Source organism: Zea mays, chromosome 1 (genome assembly GCF_902167145.1).
Source record: "Zea mays cultivar B73 chromosome 1, Zm-B73-REFERENCE-NAM-5.0, whole genome shotgun sequence".
In the NCBI taxonomy this organism is placed as follows: domain Eukaryota; kingdom Viridiplantae; phylum Streptophyta; class Magnoliopsida; order Poales; family Poaceae; genus Zea; species Zea mays.
In genome coordinates this window covers 95817466-95834189 of record NC_050096.1, presented here as the reverse complement: position 1 = coordinate 95834189, position 16724 = coordinate 95817466, and the positions used below count along the sequence as shown (strand labels likewise).

Below are 16724 nucleotides of genomic sequence, written 5' to 3'. Positions count from 1 at the left end.
TTCTCCTAATCTTGCTCTCGGGATAACCGGCAGGGTATAAAATGTAACCCTCGTTATCCTGAGGCATGGGAGCCTTGCCCTTAACAAAATTAGACAATCTTTTAGGAGGGGCATTAAGTTTGACATTGTCTCCCCTTTGGAAGCCAATGCCATCCTTGATGCCCGGGCGTCTCCCATTATAAAGCATGCTACGAGCGAATTTAAATTTCTCATTTTCTAAGTTGTGCTCGGCAATTTTAGCATCTAGTTTTGCTATGTGATCATTTTGTTGTTTAATTAAAGCCATATGATCATGAATAGCATCAATATCAACATCTCTACATCTAGTACAAATAGATACATGCTCAACAATAGATGTAGAGGGTTTGCAAGAATTAAGTTCAACAATCTTAGCATGAAGAATATCATTTTTATCTCTAAGATTGGAAATGGTAGCATTGCAAACATCTAGTTCTTTAGCCTTAGCAATTAAATTTTCATTTTCTATTCTAAGGCTAGCAAGAGAAATGTTTAATTCTTCAATCCTAGCAAGCAAATTATCATTATTATTTCTAGGATTAGGAATTGAAACATTACAAACATGTGAATCAACCTTAGCATTTAAACTAGCATTTTCATTCCTAAGGTTGTCGATCATCTCACGGCAAGTGCTTAGCTCACTAGATAATTTTTCACATTTCTCAATTTCTAGAGCATAAGCATTTTTAACCTTAACATGTTTCTTGTTTTCTTTAATTAGATAATCCTCTTGGGAATCCAAAAGGTCATCCTTTTCATGAATAGCACTAATTAATTCATTTAATTTTTCTTTTTGTTCTATGTTAAGATTGGCAAAGAGAGTACGCAAATTATCTTCCTCATCACTAGCATTATCATCACTAGAGGTTTCATATTTAGTGGAGGATCTTGATTTTACCTTCTTTTTGCCGTCCTTTGCCATGAGGCACTTGTGGCCGACGTTGGGGAAGAGGAGTCCCTTGGTGACGGCGATGTTCGCGGCGTCCTCGTCGTCGGAGGAGTCGCTTGAGCTTTCGTCGGAATCCCATTCCCGACAAACATGGGCATCGCCGCCCTTCTTTTTGTGGTACCTCTTCTTTTCTCTCCTCTTGCCCTTCTTGTCGTTATCCCTGTCACTGTCACTTGATAATGGACATTTTGCAATAAAGTGACCGGGCTTACCACACTTGTAGCAAACCTTCTTGGAGCGGGACTTGTAGTCTTTCCCTCTCCTTTGCTTGAGGATTTGGCGGAAGCTCTTGATGACGAGCGCCATTTCCTCATTGTCAAGCTTGGAGGCGTCTATTGGTTGTCGACTTGGGGTAGACTCCTCCTTCTTTTCTTCCGTCGCCTTGAATGCGACGGGTTGAGCCTCGGATGTAGATGGATCATCAAGCTCGTTGATCTTCCTCGAGCCTTCGATCATGCACTCAAAACTTACAAAATGCCCGATTACTTCCTCGGGGGTCATTTTAGTATATCTAGGATTACCACGAATTAATTGAACTTGAGTAGGGTTAAGGAAAATAAGAGATCTTAGAATAACCTTAACCACTTCATGGTCATCCCATTTTACGCTCCCGAGGTTGCGCACTTGGTTCACCAAGGTCTTGAGCCGGTTGTACATGTGTTGTGGCTCCTCCCCTTTGCGAAGCCGGAACCGACCGAGCTCCCCCTCGATCGTTTCCCGCTTGGTGATCTTGGTGAGCTCATCTCCCTCGTGCGCGGTTTTGAGCACATCCCAAACCTCCTTGGCGCTCTTCAACCCTTGTACTTTGTTATACTCCTCTCTACTTAAAGAGGCGAGGAGTATCGTTGTTGCTTGAGAGTTGAAGTGCTCGATTTGGGCCACCTCATCCTCATCATAATCCTTATCCCCTATGGATGGTACCTGCGCTCCAAACTCAACAACATTCCATATACTTTTGTGGAGTGAGGTTAGATGAAATTTCATTAAATCACTCCACCTAGCATAATCTTCACCGTCAAAGGTTGGCGGTTTGCCTAATGGAACGGAAAGTAATGGAGTATGTCTAGAAATGCGAGGGTAGTGTAGGGGAATCTTACTAAACTTCTTACGCTCTTGGCGTTTAGAAGTTACGGAGGGCGCGTCGGAGCCGGAGGTCGATGTTGATGAAGTGTCGGTCTTGTAGTAGACCACTTTCCTCATCCTCTTTTGTTTGTCTCCGCTCCGATGTGGCTTGTGGGAAGAAGATTTTTCCTTCTTCTCTTTGTGGTGAGAGGAAGATTTCTTCTCCTTCCCTTTGTTGGAGGAGATCTTCTTCTTCTCCCTCCTCTTGGTGCGGGACTCTTCCGATGAAGTGCTCCCGTTGCTTGTAGTGGGCTTTTCGCCGGTCTCCATCTCCTTCTTGGCGTGATCTCCCGACATCACTTCGAGCGGTTAGGCTCTAATGAAGCACTGGGCTTTGATACCAATTGAAAGTCGCCTAGAGGGGGGGGGTGAATAGGGCGAAACTGAAATTTACAAATATAAACACAACTACAAGCCGGGGTTAGCGTTAGAAATAAAGAAACGAGTCCGCGAGAGAGGGTGCAAAACAAAACGCAAGCAAGTGATGAGTGTGACACGCGGATTTGTTTTACCGAGGTTCGGTTCTTGCAAACCTACTCCCCGTTGAGGAGGCCACAAAGGCCGGGTCTCTTTCAACCCTTCCCTCTCTCAAACGATCCCTCGGATCGAGTGAGCTTTCTTTTCTCAATCACTTGGAACACAAGGTTCCTGCAAGGATCACCACAAGATTGGTGTCTCTTGCCTCAATTACAAGTGAGTTTGATCGCAATGAAAGAATCAAGAAAGCACGATTGCAAAAAGGCCAAGCAACAAGAGCGACAAATAACACACGGATCACTTTCTCTCTCAAGTCACTAATCACTAATGATCTCTTTTCTCAATTGTGAAACTTGGAGAGATGGAGGCTTTGAATGTGTCTTGGAATGGATTGCTAGCTCTTGTATTGAATGTTGAAGGTTGGAATGCTTGGATGAAGTGAATGGAGGTGGTTGGGGTTGTATTTATAGCCACCAACCACTTCCTAGCCGTTGGGCCATTCTGCTGACCGCGGACGGTCCGCCCTCCTGGTGCGGACAGTCCGCGCCTGTAGATCAACGGCTGAAAATGCAACGGTCAGCAGTAACGGCTATATCAACGGCTATATTGCATTTAATGCGTCGTCAGATGTCAGATAAAGCCAGGCGCGGACGGTCCGGTCGTGCACCCCGGACGGTCCGCGCGGACGCTATAATTCATTTCTCCGAACCCGTCACCTTCGGGTTTTTCGGTTTCTTACCGACCGGACGGTCCGCGCCTGAGGCCGGACGGTCCGCGCGAGGGCTCGGACGGTCTTTGACTTTCCTCCGGACAGTCCGTAGTGGATACTTGTGTTTTTGCATTGGTTCTGTCCGAGGGTTATTCTTGTGTCGCGGACGGTCCGCCGCAAGGGCCCGGACGGTCCGCGCTTGGCCTGTTCTTCCAAAAAGCTTCTCCTGTCCGGAATAATTTACGGTATTCCGGACAGTCGATTTAGTATAGTTATAGATGAACCTTTGGCACCTGTAGAACATATAATCTAGAGCAAACTAGTTAGTCCAATTGTTTGTGTTGGGCGATTCAACCACCAAAACTATTTAGGGACTAGGTGTAAGCCTAATTCCCTTTCAATATACCAAATCCTATATATCCTCTATTGGTTTTAGTTTGAACTTCAATTTGCTATCTTTATCTCATATTTGGTTAAGTTAGTATATTTTGAGTTGCTTTAGGTGTGTTGGCATAAATCACCAAAAAGGGGAGTTTGAAAGGGAAATGTGCCCTTGGGCCATTTCTAGTTGTTTTGGTGGTTAAATGGTCAACACACCACTTTGAACTAAATCTTTTTATAAGAGCATGAGCACAGGTTTAGAAAAAGCAAAGTGAAGACACCAAGTCCAAATGAGTTGAATTGGAGGACCAAAAGTGCAACTTTGAGCAAACCAACATAAACACATGGTTTAAGTGTATATATAAGTTGCACACACCCTACTCTATGTTTCTAGCACTTTATTTTGGCTACTAACTCAGTTTTGCAAGGAAAGTGCCTTTTGGGCTTGGTTTAGGCATATTGGAAATACTGGAGAAATTGGATGAAAAAGGTATGGTCCCAACACTTAGTCAATTGTTTTGTGTGCTAATTATGTTTGTCTAAGTGCTAGGAAACCTCTCAAGAAGAGCCAAAAACAACCAAACATAGACTAGTCTGGGATCCACTGGACGGTTCGGTGGTGCACCGGACTGTCCGATGCCGCGTACGGACGAACACGCTAGTCTCGGGAATTTTAATTATAGAATTCACCGGCCAGTGAATAGTGAAATTTCCGGTGTATCGGACATTCAGCGCGTACAAACAAGTATTCAACAATCCCTAATTTACCTAGGCCATTCGAGGTTTAGGTAAGCCATTCAAGGTTTACTTCAATGTACAACACCTACAAATGATCAATCATTCGATGTTTACGCCATTCAAAGTTTACTTTAGTCATTCAAGGTTTAATTCAACGTAAACAAAAAATATTGAGTCAGTTTACTTCAATATACAACAATGACAAATATTCAGTCATTTAAGGTTTATTTCAGCTATTTAAGGTTTACTTCAGTCATTTAAGGTTTACTTTAACGTACACTAGGAACAAAATTCAGTCGTTCAAGGTTTATTTTAGCTATTCAAATTTTACTTCAGCATTTTTTGGTTGTTGGGTCGACATGGAAAAGGTGCAACGAGCGGAGGAATTGCTGGCAGAGGCGTGCGAGGGGTGGCGGGTTGGTTTGAGGTGGTTTAATTAGGGTCGGGTGGGTTGTTCGGGTGATGTACATTTGGTCCATCACCCTAGGTGATGAATGATGCTTTCGTGTGTGTATACTAGTTAGTTGTCAATGCGTAGCTACGTTTCTATATATCACATATATAGACCATGTTTAAATGGGATAGTATTTCAAATATATTCCAAACCTTTACAATGAACAGACAAAAGTCTCGAGCAGCTTACGAGAATCATGTACCTCAATTGATAACCCAACAACTCTACTGTGCTAACACCTGGTAGACTCGCCTGCATGGGCCATCGCATTGCTTACGTCGATGTCTGCCTACACAGGCGCATTACTGGTGTACGAGTATAAAAGTCCAAATAGGCCAGGTTTGCTAGGCGTCCCGTGGCCCGACACAGTTTAGCCCGCCCCAAGCATGACCTGACCCGCTTGTCCACTAGGCCCATGCTGGTCCGGTACGTTGTCCACCGGGCCCGTGTCGGTCTAGCCCAATCACAATGTTGTGTCTAGGACTTAGTTGCGACACAGTGGGCTAAGGCCAATATGACTTGGTTTTGTTTTTCCCCGTTTATAATAAAAATGTTGATATTGATATTATGGTTGAGTGTAGAATGTAAATTATAAAAACGTGTGTTTTATTGACTCTCATTTTGCACAATTTTAGCTTATTTTACCAAGGGAAGCCGAGAGAGGCGTACAGGAAACTCATGCTTTATATTAGTCTCTATATATGTATCTTACACACTCAATCTTAGTTTTATGTGTTCGTCGCTAGCTGTATATAGGGGTGATAATAAGCTCTAAGAATTGGATCGGATTAAGATCGGATTATATTTCTATTCAATTTTGAACTAAAATTAACTAAAGGCTCAAACAAATTGTGAAGAAACATTTGAATCGTGATCCATTACCAGTCATAATTGTATGCTGACTGTTAATATACGTGCCCTGCTTTTGAGCGTGTATTGACACTCTAATGCAAATATGCAATATATGTAGGGCTAGTTTAGGAATTCTATTTTTCCAAGGGATTTTCATTTTTCAAAAAAAAAGTTTATTTTCCATTGAAAAATAGAAATCCTTTGGCAAAATAGAGTTCCTAAACTAAGTACTTAGACGGAGAATTTCCCTTCCTCTGTAAAAAAAAGGGTTTGTAGAATATACTATTTTAAAAAAAATATGCCACCATCATCACTGGCAATCCCTGCATCCCATTGTTTCTGCTCTGTAAAATTCGTACGAATTCTACAACAATCTGTTTACGCTTAAATCTCACTCGCACTTGCATGTAATACAATATGGTTTTGTACACGATGATTGGAGTACCATGGTAGTATATAGCTAAACTCTTACAGCCGTTCAATAGTGGCAAAACAAACCTAGGAAAGCAGTATAAAATCTGGCTTTGATGCATCCCTTATTCAGTTACGATTCACACCATGCACGTAGAGGTCCATTTGGCTCATCCGTAGCATCGGATGGGGTCATTGCAGCCCTTGGCTGCAGATTGCCCGAAGCCGAAGCGGCCGCCCTTCTCCAGGTACTGCTGATGGTACTCTTCTGCTCTATAGAACCTCTTCGCTGGAACGATCTCGGTGACGATCTTCCGGTTCAGAAGCTTCTGCTGCTTCTCCAGGGACTCTCTTGCCGCCTTCTCCTGCTCTGGGTTATAGTAGTATATCCCTGACCTATACTGTGTTCCAACATCATTGCCCTACATGCAAGTATGTAGTCAGAAACTTATTCCTGTCAGACATGCTCGAAAGAATTGATTGGCTTAAGCTGATTATCCAGAGACAAATTCAAATGCTAGATCCAAACGCTCAGACATTCAGATTAACACTTAAGAAAAGGTTATCTAGCACAGAAATTGGATGCAGGGGCGGATCTAGAAAAAAAATGCTATTATATCACTGCTAATATAATATGTACGTCATTACTTATTTATAAATGTCATTTTTTTGTTTTTTCTAGATGTTCGTTTAATGCTTTAAGAGATCATTGATGTCACTTGACATCAATACCTATATATTGCATCCACTCCTGGTTGAATGCAGTATTACTGTTAGAAACACATTGATTCAGTATATAGGTTGCTGACACCCTAGAAAGATAGATAAGAAATAGAAACTGCAGCCAATCTCAAGGTCAATCATGCACCACACGCGAAAGGGTCTCTGGCTTAGTTGGTTATGTAGTTTGAGTAACACTCAGGTCCTAAATCCGACTCTCCGTGGGAGCGAATTTTAGGCTACGGTCGAGAAAAATCCCCTCGCCTTAATTGTAATGATTTCAGGCTAAGGATGAAAAAATCCCCTCGTCTTAATTGTAATGCCATGGGGGCGGTCTTAACCCCCCGCAGATCGAGTTTTTTAATCACGCACCACACTACTATTAGCTTAACACAAGGGCTAGAAGTGAAAGCTGAAGTTGAAGGCTTATAGCTCTCCTAGAACTAGTATGGAACACTATTTTCTCAAATTCTAAGTGTCGCTGCAGATTTGCATTCAACTACATATAACAGATCTGGACTCAAGAGAGCCATAGAAGGTTGTCCAATGGCAGTACCTCCTACAGGAAACAGTGCTCACAAGTCATAACCTGGATATCATATTACACATCCACAGCAATCAACAACGATGGCAATCTTAGTTCTATACTTGTAGTGCTACAAGCCTACATCAGTCCTCACTGTACGATCAGGATTAGAATTACTTGGCATTTTCCGTCAATACCCTGCATAAGAACATGAAGTACTCAACTTATGGAACAGGAACTACCTTTGTTCTTGTTCTTCATTAACAAAAAGAGAGTTCAGTGGCAAAGCAACAATATCTATCAGAAACGTCGCTTTGGCCGAGTGGTTAAGGCGTGTGCCTGCTAAGTACATGGGGTTTCCCCGCGAGAGTTCGAATCTCTCAGGCGACGCAGATGTTTTTTTTTTCGCACTCGTCAGTTCGCAACAGAGTTTATTAGATTTGTCCTGCAGTCAGTTCGCAACTGAGTCTATTTGCCCTACTGCGGGCTGCTCCCATCGAACAGCCGAACCTAACGAAAGAGCAGGCTAATTCGGAATCCCCGTAAAATTGTTCTCAAATTCGCATCAAAACCCCCAAAATTTTCTCTCAAAATCAAGCGTCGGGGTATCGCTGACCTGTCGGTTGGGAGTAGTGGGGTCGTGGCGCGCCCAGAAGGTGTCGAGGAGGTCGTCGTACTTGCAGGCGGCCGGGTCGTACTGCACGCGGACGACCTCGTTGTGGTTTGTGGTGCCGGTGCAGACGTCCTCGTAGGTCGGATCGTGGATGTTGCCCTGGCTGTAGCCGACCTCCGTGCGGGTGACTCCCGGCACGCGCTGGAACGCGAGCTCCACGCCCCAGAAGCAGCCGGCGCCGAATTGCGCGAACTCGTTCCCCGGCGCGGGCTGGTCCTCGTCGGGCCCCTGCGCCAGCGCTGCCGACGCCTCCGACGCGCGCGGGCTGCCTCCAAGCCCGCTCAGGCCCAGCTTCCCAAGCCAGCTCATCGCGGGGGGCGGTCGGGTCTTCCTGTGCGGCGCGAGGAAGTGGACCGAGGCGGCGGCGCGCTGGTGGAGGAAGGGGCCGGGGCGGTGGAGAGCGCCGATACAGGAGACGAGGAGAGGGGAGGCGGAGGGGAGGGAGGCGGGTGAGGTGAGGAGCGGAGGCATCGGGGGCGGAGCCGCGGAGGCCTTGTCTTCTCGTTTCCTTTTGTGGCGGCGTGGCCCAGATGCTTCGACTCGACGGCTCGAAGCTTGGTTGGTTGGTTGGTTGGTAGTTGGGTGTTTCCACGTCCACTCCACCCCTGCTCCTTCAGCGTTCTTGTGAATCTGCGATACAGTGAGTGATAGGAAGCCTCACCCTGAATTGCATGGTCTCCATTGCTTGTTCAGTGCAAGAGGGACCTAGCAAGAGCTGTTGGCTTTACGTGTCCGGCCTGCTCTGTATTCACTTCGTTCTAAATTAACCTTCTAATGGAAAATATCTCAAATTTCATCAAAATTATAAAATAATCATAAATATTTATAACATCGAATAGATGTACTTAAAAATATAGTCAATAAAAAAATCTAACGATACTTAGTTGATATGCTAAATGTTAATATTTTGTTATGTATTTGGTGAAACCTTAAGATAACTGACTTCTTAAAAAAGTTAAAATAACTTATAATCTGATACGGAGGGAGTACGTGATAGTTATGATTTTGATTGGTTGATATCCTAATTTTTAGTTGCATGGGCAAGCCAAGCTTTTGGTCCCTATTTGGTTTGTGTGTAAGAATTTGTCACTCTCCCACATTTATCTTTGGTTGGCAAATTTTAAAAGCCAACCAAACATGCATAAAATCTAACAGAATAATCTGCATAAATAGAACAGCTAACGTTCAGGTTCCATAAAAACGAACTGAGAATTTCCGCAAACGAAATTAGGTAACATATATAGTTCTTTAGAATTGCAGATAAGTCTTTTCCAAATATACGGTAACTGAATGAAAGGTTTTTTGGTTTTGAAAACTTTGACGTTGCTGAACTCGTCCAGACCGTACTGGTGTCTGGTGGTATTTGCCTGCGCTTCACCGGGGGAGTGCACATGTGGCTTTGTTCGGATAGTGATAAGAGAAGATTAAGCGATGTGGATTGCCAAGGCGTTGCGACCCTCCGGAACACGCTGCGAAATGGTCTCGTAGACGATACGAGTATGACGTTGACCGATGAAAAGTGGATGTTAATCATAAATTGCGTGTTATCAAACGTCGGAACATGTTGACCTCGTCAAGCCGTCATGCACACACGGATGCGCCAGATGAGATAGGGTGAAAGCTGTGCAATCGTGAAAACTTCATGAAACTACGGATTGCGGAGCTAGGTACACTAACAAAACTTAACTTCCATCCAAAAGAAAATACAGCTAAAAAGGCGGAAATCGCACGCTCGCTGTGCACGGTGCATTAGCCCCAACTCAAATCAGTATACTATACTATAGTACAACACTGACCACACAACGTATTAGTAGATCCTAAGCATAAGTGTTTACTTACATCAAGACGGGAACGCACTTAGGCTACTGTCTTGTCAGCAATTAGCTAGATGGTCACAATCATCTTACTGGTGTTAATATAGGTGTGTACGGTGGAACGACCTATGGTTGTTTTACTGTAAATGATGTATTCTGTTCTGGTGTGACGGTGGACATGCAGCATCAGAACCAGCTGATCTCAGCATTCTGGTGAGAGCCTGCATCTGGGGTTGACGGCCAAACATTTGTCCACAAGATTAAAAAAAAGGAGTCAGGTATAATCTCAAGTAAATCCGGCCTGCGGGTGTTGGCTGCACACCACTCCCTTAGATCCACCGAGCCCAACGGAAATTTGACGTCAAAGAAATTCTGAAAACCAAGAGGAATGTTTTAGGGAATCATTCAGCAAGATGTTTGAAGGATGTCAGAACTTGAGGTGAGAATTAGGTTGTGCAATTTCGCTACTTCCCATAGTTCTTCACTGCCTTTCTTTTTCTGAAAGGAAGGGGCAAAAGATTTGCCGCTCCGATATATATTAGATTAGAGAAGAAAGAAAGGGAGAGTACAAAACCTAAGCAACGATAGGGAAGAAGAAAAGAAAGAAAAAATAAAAATAATTAAAAAGAATTTAAGAAGAAAACAAAGAATCACTAGTCAAGTCCAACAAGACCTCAGCTACTAGCAATATCCTTGACTGCAAGAGCCACTTGTTCTACGCTTCTATGCTGACTTTGAAAAATTCTGTTATTTCTTTCCAACCATAAATTCCACCAAAAATAAATTAGCAGACCGTCGAAACATCTTCTTGACTGTCTGTTGCAAAGGCTACGCAGACCCGTCCACCAATCATACAAAGATGTGGAATTGGGAATCCTAGACAGGAAAGGAAGGTTGGCCCAAGACAACACCTTGTTCCACACCTCTCTACTAAAGGGGCAATCCTTGCATAAGTGGAGAATTGTTCTGGGGCCGAGTTGCAGGCCAAGTTGCAGAGACAGCATATTGGGCTGCAAGGCCAACCCCTTTTCTGAAGGTTATCGACAGTTAGGATTCTCTTATGTAGTAGTGTCCAAGCAAAAAAACGGCACTTCGGTTCCACATTAGCCTTCCAAATGGGGCAGAGATTCATTTTACTGTAATTGGATGAGAATTGGATTTTGTATGCACTGCTTGTACTGTATTGCCCATCTGCCGTCCATCTCCAAGAAATGGTGTCCTCCAAACCATTAAGCTCCTACATGTTACCTATGGCCTGCCATAGAGAGACGAACTCTCTTAGCTCCCCTTCACCCGTGTATGGGAAGCATAATCATATCCAATTGTTGTTAGTGAGCGCTTTGTCAACCGTGATGTTCTTCCTCTTTGCCTTCTTGAATAGTGATGGTGCAATGTTCTTAGGAGCTTGGCCTTGGATCCAGCTAGATTTCCAGAATTCAGTTATCTTTCCATTGCCAACCGTCACAGTTGTGGAAGCATTGAAGAGATCTTCATCAGTTTTGTCACAAGGAAGCTTCATGGCAGTCCACGCCCTGTCTTTGCTCTTCCATCGCAGCCATAGCCATCTTAGTCTTAACCCCCTCGCAAAACGAACAAGATCCAGAATTCCAAGACCCCCCTTGCTCTTTGGGAGGCAAGTTATGGGCCAGTTGATAAGGCAGTGACCCCCGTTGCAAGCATCTAGATTGCTCCCTTTCCATAGGAAGTTTCTTCTCATTTTGTCAATTGTTTGCAGCAGCCATTTTTGAGGTGGAAAAACCGTTAGGTGGTAGATTGGTTGTGCGGATAGCACCGATTTTACTAGAGTTTCCCTACCAGCCTTGGACAGCAGTTTGCCTTTCTAGCCAGCCAACCTGTTATTAATTTTTTCGATTAGTGGTTGGAGATCAATCCTTTTTACATTCCTGTAATGAAGGGGTAACCCAAGGTACTTCCCAGGTAGGCTAGTGTATTTTCCAGGAAACACATCTATTAGCGTTGGCCATAATGATGCTGGATATCGAATTGGGAAAATTTTTGTTTTGTCATAGTTGATCTTAAGCCCTGAACACCCCTCGAACGCGTTGAGAATCCCTTTCAGCACCTCCAAGTCTGATTTGTCAGCTCTAACAAACATGCCTGCATCATCCGCGTAGAGAGAGCACCGAAGCTTAGCCCCTCTAGGCAGCACCTGTCCAAGCAGTCCATCTTCAGCGGCCTTCTCAATCATCCAATGCAGCGGGTCCATCACTAAAATGAAAAGGAAGGGAGACAAAGGGTCCCCTTGTCTCACCCCACGCCTATGTTTGATTGCATTTGAACGTTGCCCGTATATAATTATTCTTGAGGAGGATGATCCCAGGATTTTAGCAACCCAATTGCGCCATTTCTAGGAGAACCCGCAGGCCCTTAACACATCAAGGAGATATGCCCAATTCAGGGTGTCGAAAGCTTTAGAGATGTCGAGCTTGACAAAAAGAGCTCGATTACCTTTTTATGCAGATTCATGATCACCCTTTGCACGTATAGAAAGTTGTCATGAATTGACCGGTTCTGGATGAAGGCGTTCTGAGCGTTGGAGATAATTTCGTTCATTCTTGGAACAAGCCTATTTGCCATGATTTTTGTTATAATTTTCATGAAGCTATTGATCAGGCTGATTGGCCTAAACCTATCAATTCTGTCAGCATTTTCCCCCTTTGGTATGAGGATGATGTTTGCTTCATTGACCAGATGCAGGCTTTTGGATCTATGTTGGAAAAAATCATTTATTGCCATGGAAAGGTCGTTTTTGATCAACTCGAAGCAGCATTTGTAGAATAGCCCAATGAACCCATCCAGCCCGGGGCCTTTTCAGATTGAAGCCCCATCACAACGTCCTTGATTTCACTGTCATCAATCAAGTTATCCAGCTCAGATAACTCAAAAGGAACATACCCCAGATGGTCCCAACGAACAGCACTACTCCTCCTACCTGTCATGCCTAGTACCTGGCCGAAGTGATGTTGTACCTCGTTCATTTTGTCTTCCTGACTCGTCAACAGTGTGCCATCTCGAATTAGCGATCTGATTAAATTTTTCCTTCTTCTGTTATTGGCCACTAAGTGAAAGAACTTAATGTTAGCATCGCCCAACCGCATCCAAGTAAGTCTAGAATGTTGTCTTGCACGTGACCTCTGAGCGGAGGCAATATCCAGAATCTTGATTTTAAGAGTCCTCCTGAATTCCAATTCTTCGAAGGAGAGTTGTCTAATCTCTTGTGCTTTCTCCAGGAGAGTGAGGGTGATCTGAATGATAGCCATTTGCACTTTGAAGTTGCCAACTGTATTGCGTCTCCAGGCCAATAGAGCCTTGGCCGAGCGAGTCATCTTTACGTGAAGTCGAAGGATGGCATCATCAGTGTTTACTGTAGAATTCCATGCTTGATGGACTACCTCGTTGAACCCCTCAATCTGTGGCCAGAAAGATTTGAATCTGAACCCCCGGTAGAAGGTAACCGAAGAGTGGCCTTGCATTAAAAGCGGGCAGTGGTCCGACGTCATGGTGCACATGGAGTGCAGGTCAGCCGAGGGGTACAGGTCATGCCACTCTGTTGTCGCGAAGAATCTGTCAATCCTAGTCATGGTAGGGTCAACTTGCTCATTTGACCAGGTGAATGCTCTATCGGTGAGATCTAGCTCTAAGAGATGCAGATCATCAATTGTGCTATTGAACTGCCTCATCACCTTTCTGTTGATTGACCCTTTGTTTTTCTCCCTTGCTCTCCTGATCATGTTGAAGTCACCTAATAACACCCATTCTGGTCTCACCATGGTTTGGATGTTACAGAGCTCAGAGAGGAATATCGTTTTTTCATTGTCCAATTGGGGGCCGTAGACACCCGTGAGGTCCCAAACCTCATCCACCAATCTAGAATTGATCCTGACTGACAGTGAATAGGCTGATGAACATGGTAAGAGTACCATGTCAAAATAATCCAAATTAGCAGCGATTAGGATTCCGCCCAAGGCGCCCAGAGAAGGTAAGTGAAAAGTTTGGTTTGCATGCTTGGCACCTACAGTTTCCTTTAATAATACATTTGACCATCTTAAGATTTTTGTCTCTTGAAGGCAAACAATGGATGCGCCAGTGGACAGAATTGTATGCTGTTGGGGACTTGTTCTCAAATGCTATGAGTTAAGAACAAGGCAACATAAAAGGTGTTAAACGTTAGAGTCCTTCGTCCTTCGAAGCATTATTTCCCTTGGGATATAATGATTTTTGGGCGAAGGTTATGAAGGACATACCTTCATCAGCACAAGATATAACAATGAAGAAGGAATCATATGAAGTATAAGAGATAACATAAACAATTATATATTATGATTAACTCATTTCTATTTTATTATTATGGAAAAATAGAAATGGTATCAAATTACAGATGTACCTTCGGCTTGAAAGAAGGTGAAAGTACAAGCGTGACGCAAAAGCAAATGCCAAGTCAGCGTGAACAGTACGGGAGCACTGTCCATCTATTTATAGGTACGGGACGCAACCCATGTAAAATTACACCCATGCCCTTTACATATGCTAATGGCTCTATAGTAACCCATCGAGGTCTGAATAGCCTTTTCCTTTTTAAGTCGGTTTCCTTTTCTGCTATCATGCCGAAGCTCTCCTGCACATAGCTTCGGCTCTGCGCCAACCTTCGTATTCTTTGTGCTTCTTCACACTGTGGTTCTGATCCGAGCTCGAAGGTACCTGTTCATGTATTATACTCCAGAAACATTGTTAAATCATGTTTTTGAGGACCTTCGGAAGCCGAAGGCCCCCAACAGTAGCCCCTCGCAATATTAATTTGTTAGAATAATAAATTCAGATTGCGATAAGGACGAAGGCCCTAAGCCGAAGGTCCGAAAAAACACCTTCCCTTTGCTAGAATAGCAACAGTCAATGACAAGCAGGGCCCTCCACCCTGCAACACACTAGGCGTATAAATAAGAGCACACCACGAGCTCATTTGGTACGCTTTTTTGCCATCTGCTCTGCTTGCTCAATTTTTAGCTCTTGCCTACCAACGCTTACTTGGTTTTTTAGATTTTCTAAGCTTCAGCTCTAAGAGCACATTTTCACCATTTCCGAAGAGATGTCTCAAGATAAGAAAGTTGTTGCTGAAACGAAGCTGAGCGAGGAGGAGAAGCTTCTTAAGGAAAAAACCGCTGGATTCATCGAGTCAATTGCAAAGACCAACACAGAAAAGATTACAAAAGAAATTCTAGAAGGCTTATCTGAAGATACCGATGACAGCGATAGTTATGATGTGGAAAGTGGGGGCGAAGACTCCAAAGATCGGCCGTGGCGACCAAGTCACACAGTCTTCGGAAAATCGACTATCAGGCAAAGTCATCTCGATAACATGAGATGAAGATATTTTCGGGACATATCCATCGTGAGGGCTGACAACGGAGACAGGACTGCTCCTGCTCCTGAAGAGAATGAAGTCGTAATCTATCGAAGCTTCTTCAAGGCTGGGCTTCGATTCCCCTAAGCAGTTTTGTGGTTGAAGTTTTAAAGATATACCAGATTTTTCTTCATCACATTACTCCCGAAGCCATCATAAGAATGGGAATCTTCGTATGGGCTATGAGGAGCCAAGGTTTAGAGCCAAGTGCAAAATGTTTCTGCAGCATGCATGAACTTTCGTATGAGACGAAGGCCTGGGGTAAGGAACAGTATCATAACAATTTTGGTTGCTATAGCTTCGTTGCTCGCTCAGGCTCAAGTTTCCCATTGCCAACATTTCGGAAAAAATGGCCCGGAGACTGGATGAAAGAATGGTTCTATTTGAAGAATGATTTAAAAGCGAGAGAAGATATTAAAGAAATCATTATGCGCCCCATCTGGTCCCGCTTCGGCCTTTGGAAACCGAAGGTAGAAATTGATGAAGCAGCCGAAGGATGCAGAAGGGCCTTTGGCATAGTTTGTTCTTTCATCGGGACACGGGACTTAGTCCAAGAGCACGTGGCCTACAGGATATGGCCATTGAAAGTCAACTGGGAGATGCCAAAAGAAACCATCAGCAATCCCAATGAAGGTGGGTTGGTTCGACTGAAATATACCTTCAGGTTTGGAGACCAATTTATCGAACCAGACGATGACTGGCTAACGTGTATCGAAGCTACAAGTGATGAACTGCTTGGGCCGTACTCCAAAGCGGAGGATACTGCGTTCTCTGCGGCCTTCGGAAGCCGGAAAAAGAAAAGGCTAAATAGAGTTTTTGATGCTATTGGGTTCATGTACCCTGATTACCGCTACCCGCCACGGGGGCAAAAGAGAAAGAGTGCAACTTCTGGGAAAGATGCAGCTTCAGCTGCTCCAAGCAAGCCCGCGCCGAAGAGGAAAAAGGTGAAGGTTCTTACCCACCAGCCGTGATATATTGAACCAGCCGAAGTGCCCAAATTTGGCGGTGAGACCTCTTCGGCTACTGAAGCCAAAGAGCCTGCGCCTACGCAGAGGATTGAAGAGCCGGCTGCAATGCCGAAGACATCCTCAGCCAAATTAGCTGAGCCGAAGGCTGATAATGTAGGGGTCGAAGGAACAAAGATATCAGAAATTACAAGCCCTTCGGCAGAAGTCTCAGTGCCAAAGGCACAAAAAGGTCTTACAGCGACCCCTAAGAGGAAAAGAATGGTCAATGTACTAGATGCGCTGGAGACAATAAAGACAAGCTCTACTCCAAGGAAAACTGCCGAAGCTCCAAAGACGCAGTCTGAGACAAGAGTAACCAAAGCCGAGGCTGCAAAGAGCTAGATCGAGACCGAAGCTGGGCCTTCAGAGCCCGCCAAGGAGAAATCCTTGGAAACTGGAGAAAAAATGGAAAAAGAAGCTGCAGAACAAATTCTGCCTGAAAAAACTGCCACTC

At 44.2% G+C, this 16724-nt stretch overlaps 1 protein-coding gene and 1 non-coding gene across 2 annotated transcripts; one reads left to right on the top strand and one right to left on the bottom strand.

Moving 5' to 3' along the window:
• Positions 1 to 6082: 6082 nt before the first annotated feature.
• On the bottom strand, positions 6083 to 8530 carry LOC100285733 (uncharacterized). The gene is made up of 2 exons (NM_001158624.2): positions 7974 to 8530; positions 6083 to 6533 (listed from the first exon to the last, which is right to left on the bottom strand). The coding sequence occupies exons 1-2, from the start codon at positions 8499 to 8501 to the stop codon at positions 6282 to 6284; spliced, it is 780 nt and encodes a 259-aa protein (NP_001152096.2). The 5' UTR covers positions 8502 to 8530; the 3' UTR covers positions 6083 to 6281.
• TRNAS-GCU (transfer RNA serine (anticodon GCU)) lies at positions 7666 to 7747 on the top strand. Its single transcript has one exon. It is a non-coding gene; the product is annotated as a tRNA-Ser (tRNA).
• Positions 8531 to 16724: the final 8194 nt, after the last annotated feature.